Raw genomic sequence first — 2,757 nt, forward strand, 5'->3', positions numbered from 1 at the left:
GGGTCATCCCTTTCCGCTCCTCCGTCTGTTGCCCTGTCCTGGAAGGTTGATGATGACCAGTCAATGCCACTCAAAGCTTCAAATTCAGCTTCATCATCAATTAACCCGGCCGGATCAACTTCAGGGGCGAAGGTATGCTTACGAATTGGAGGGATCAGGCTGACTGCATCATAATGTGGCGTTGGGATTCTCTGATTCTGGTTGTCATAACCCGGCTGGTACTTGGTAAGGTCCGTGTCATTCCCAATCAAAGTGGCCACAGGCGTATTTCCCTCACGCAGGCGGTGAAGTCCTCCTGATCAAATTGGGTGCCATCCTCCTTCAGGCTTGGATATCCAAGGGCGATGTCGGCCGGGTCCAGCTCTAGTAGCCATGCCTTGGCCCGGCTTAACGCGGCTATGGCTCCGGCTCCTGCAGAAGCATGTCTTAACTCTTGGACCCATTGAGGTAGCACGGCAAGCCGCCTCAGTACATCCACCAGGAGATTGGGAACCTCATTCGACAAAGCCACAACGGCTAAAGCACGTTGTGACCCGGTGTAGAGTTGTTCCACCAGGGTATAAACCGCCTTCAGCTTTATCAACATGCTCTGGTTCAGATTAGAGCTCCTGGGGCCTGCATTAACAAACATCAAGTGAGACGGAGGTGACAAGTGAGATACTTGTTGAAAAAAGATTTACAGTATTTAACACTTGCAGAATAGCTTACCAAAGATTGCTGAGACCATCTGAGATATATGGCGTTTTAAGCTAGATAACTCGGCAGTTGTTTCTTCAAGAGCCGCCTCCGCTTTCTCCGCCCGGTTGATCAAGGAGACCTTTTCATCAGTCCAAGCTTTCTTATCTGCTTCAAAGCTCTTTTTCAATTTTTCTTGTTCAGATACACTGAACTCAAATTTGGAGTTGGCCTTTTGGATTTCAGTTTCTTGAGCTTCCAGGCGATTCTTCAAGTCAGCAATCTCCGATTCAAATTGACTCATGGTGGCCTGTATCAACACCGGGTTACAGTCAGAATTATCATAATACAACATTAAGTTCCAAGAACTTTGCAAGCAAAGATACTTGACACTTGGGGGATAATGTATGCTGAAGAACTTTATTTACTGTGGTGGTTCATGGAATTAAGTCCCAAGCATTTTGCAAGCAAAGATACTTGGCACTTGGGGGCTAATGCATATTGCAGTTCAAGTATTTTATGATGACCTGGTAAGGACCGGTTTACACATCTTGTTTTAAGCCGGCCTTCGGGTGCTACAGGATAAGCCGGGCTTCTGGCAAACATTACTAAGCTGATATTAAGTCTACAACATATTTCTTCATAAGCAGTAGACTTGGGGGCTGATATAGTAAGGATAAATAAAGAATAGCAACAAGAGTTGTACCTCAAATTTTTGGTGAATCTGTTTGACCATGTCAATTTCCAGGTCACGGCTATTGTGCACTTGACTTATATAACCGGAGACAATTTCTCCAATACTCAGATGAGTATAGTCAGTGACATCCAGCTTGGCCTTACGGCGTTCCAGAAATTCCTCCTTAGCAGAGCATTTGGCCAGCATAGTGGGTCTTCCCGGCTCAACAAAAGCAGTCTTGATAATCTCAACGTCCGGGTCATCCGCCTTGGCCGGGCTAGGAATCTCTGGGTTTTCAGAGCCGTCAAGAGCTTGTTCGGCAGGCGGATCGGAAGTAGGCGCTGGAATGTCGTGGGATGGTTCAGGCGGCGGCTCATGTGCAGAGGCATCAGGAGCAGCCATTCCGAGCTCCGGCTCAGTTACGACCGGTTCTTCGGCCGGCTTATTTTTCTTCGCCCTTTTGCTGGGATTTACTCGTACGCTGTGTGCAAATCAGAAGGGTTAGTGCAAAAGCATGAGTAAGATAGGCATAAGATAAACCGGTTATCATTACCCTGGAGCAGTTTTGAAAGCCGGCATATTGGACTGCATTGATTCGTCGGAGGAAGGTGAAGTTTCCTGATAGTTTGAGTCAGATGAATTGAGAGGTTGATGAATGAAACCCGCCAAAGGAAAAAACAGAACGTAAATCGGAGATGACCTCAGTCCGGCGCTTCCGAGAAGGATTATTGGGTAAACCGGAGGATAACTCGTCGCCCCCACTGGTCCGGGTTTGACGGCGGCTCTCATGCTGTTGTTGCTTCAAAAGAAAGTGAGGGTCCAAATGAGCTAAAGGGTGTGAAAACCTTACTTTCCGGGTTACTTGTCAGAATTTCGGTCTTGGCAAGGGTTGTGAGTCGGAGGAAATAGATATTACCTCTTCCTCAACTGCTTGGCTGGTTCCCATGTCATCCTGAAAGGAATTAATGTCAATAAGATAATGATAAAAGAGTCAGGGGAGTTAAGGATTACCTCTTCTTCATCATCAGAAGTGTCGTCCAGTTTAAGTAAATCTGAAGCGCTTGGCTTCTTCTTCTTCTTCCGGGTTCCTGCCTTGGCGGCTTTCCTCTCGGCTCTCTTGGTTGCTCTGGCCCGTTTGGCAGCCTCATGGTCATACTGGACCTTCCAGAATTTGTCATTTGCCTATGAATAATGAGAAAGGGTTATGAGTTAAAGCAAGGCGTTCCACAATGAAAGTACAAATTTTTTAGGTTGATGACTTACTGGAGGAGCCGGATTATTCTTGCAGAACGGAAGTAAGCCGAAGGCGTTACTAACCACTGAGCCCTCTTTCAAAAGAGATTGGGTCATGGCTTCAACCATGTCATCAGGTAAATCATCGGGACAATGACGCAGCGGGTCATCCT

General features: G+C 46.9%; 1 protein-coding gene across 1 annotated transcript; it reads right to left on the reverse strand.

Annotated features, from left to right (window-relative positions):
- Nucleotides 1–247: 247 nt before the first annotated feature.
- On the reverse strand, nt 248–2,297 carry LOC147987114 (uncharacterized). The gene is made up of 6 exons (XM_087542283.1): nt 2,268–2,297; nt 2,052–2,141; nt 1,905–1,969; nt 1,382–1,832; nt 709–985; nt 248–615 (listed from the first exon to the last, which is right to left on the reverse strand). Exons 1-6 carry the CDS (start codon nt 2,295–2,297, stop codon nt 248–250), a joined length of 1,281 nt encoding a protein of 426 aa, XP_087398409.1.
- Between the last annotated feature and the right edge of the window lie 460 nt (nt 2,298–2,757).

Source organism: Triticum urartu, chromosome 2A, assembly GCF_056163025.1.
Source record: "Triticum urartu cultivar PI428250 chromosome 2A, HENAU_Tu73, whole genome shotgun sequence".
Taxonomy (NCBI): domain Eukaryota; kingdom Viridiplantae; phylum Streptophyta; class Magnoliopsida; order Poales; family Poaceae; genus Triticum; species Triticum urartu.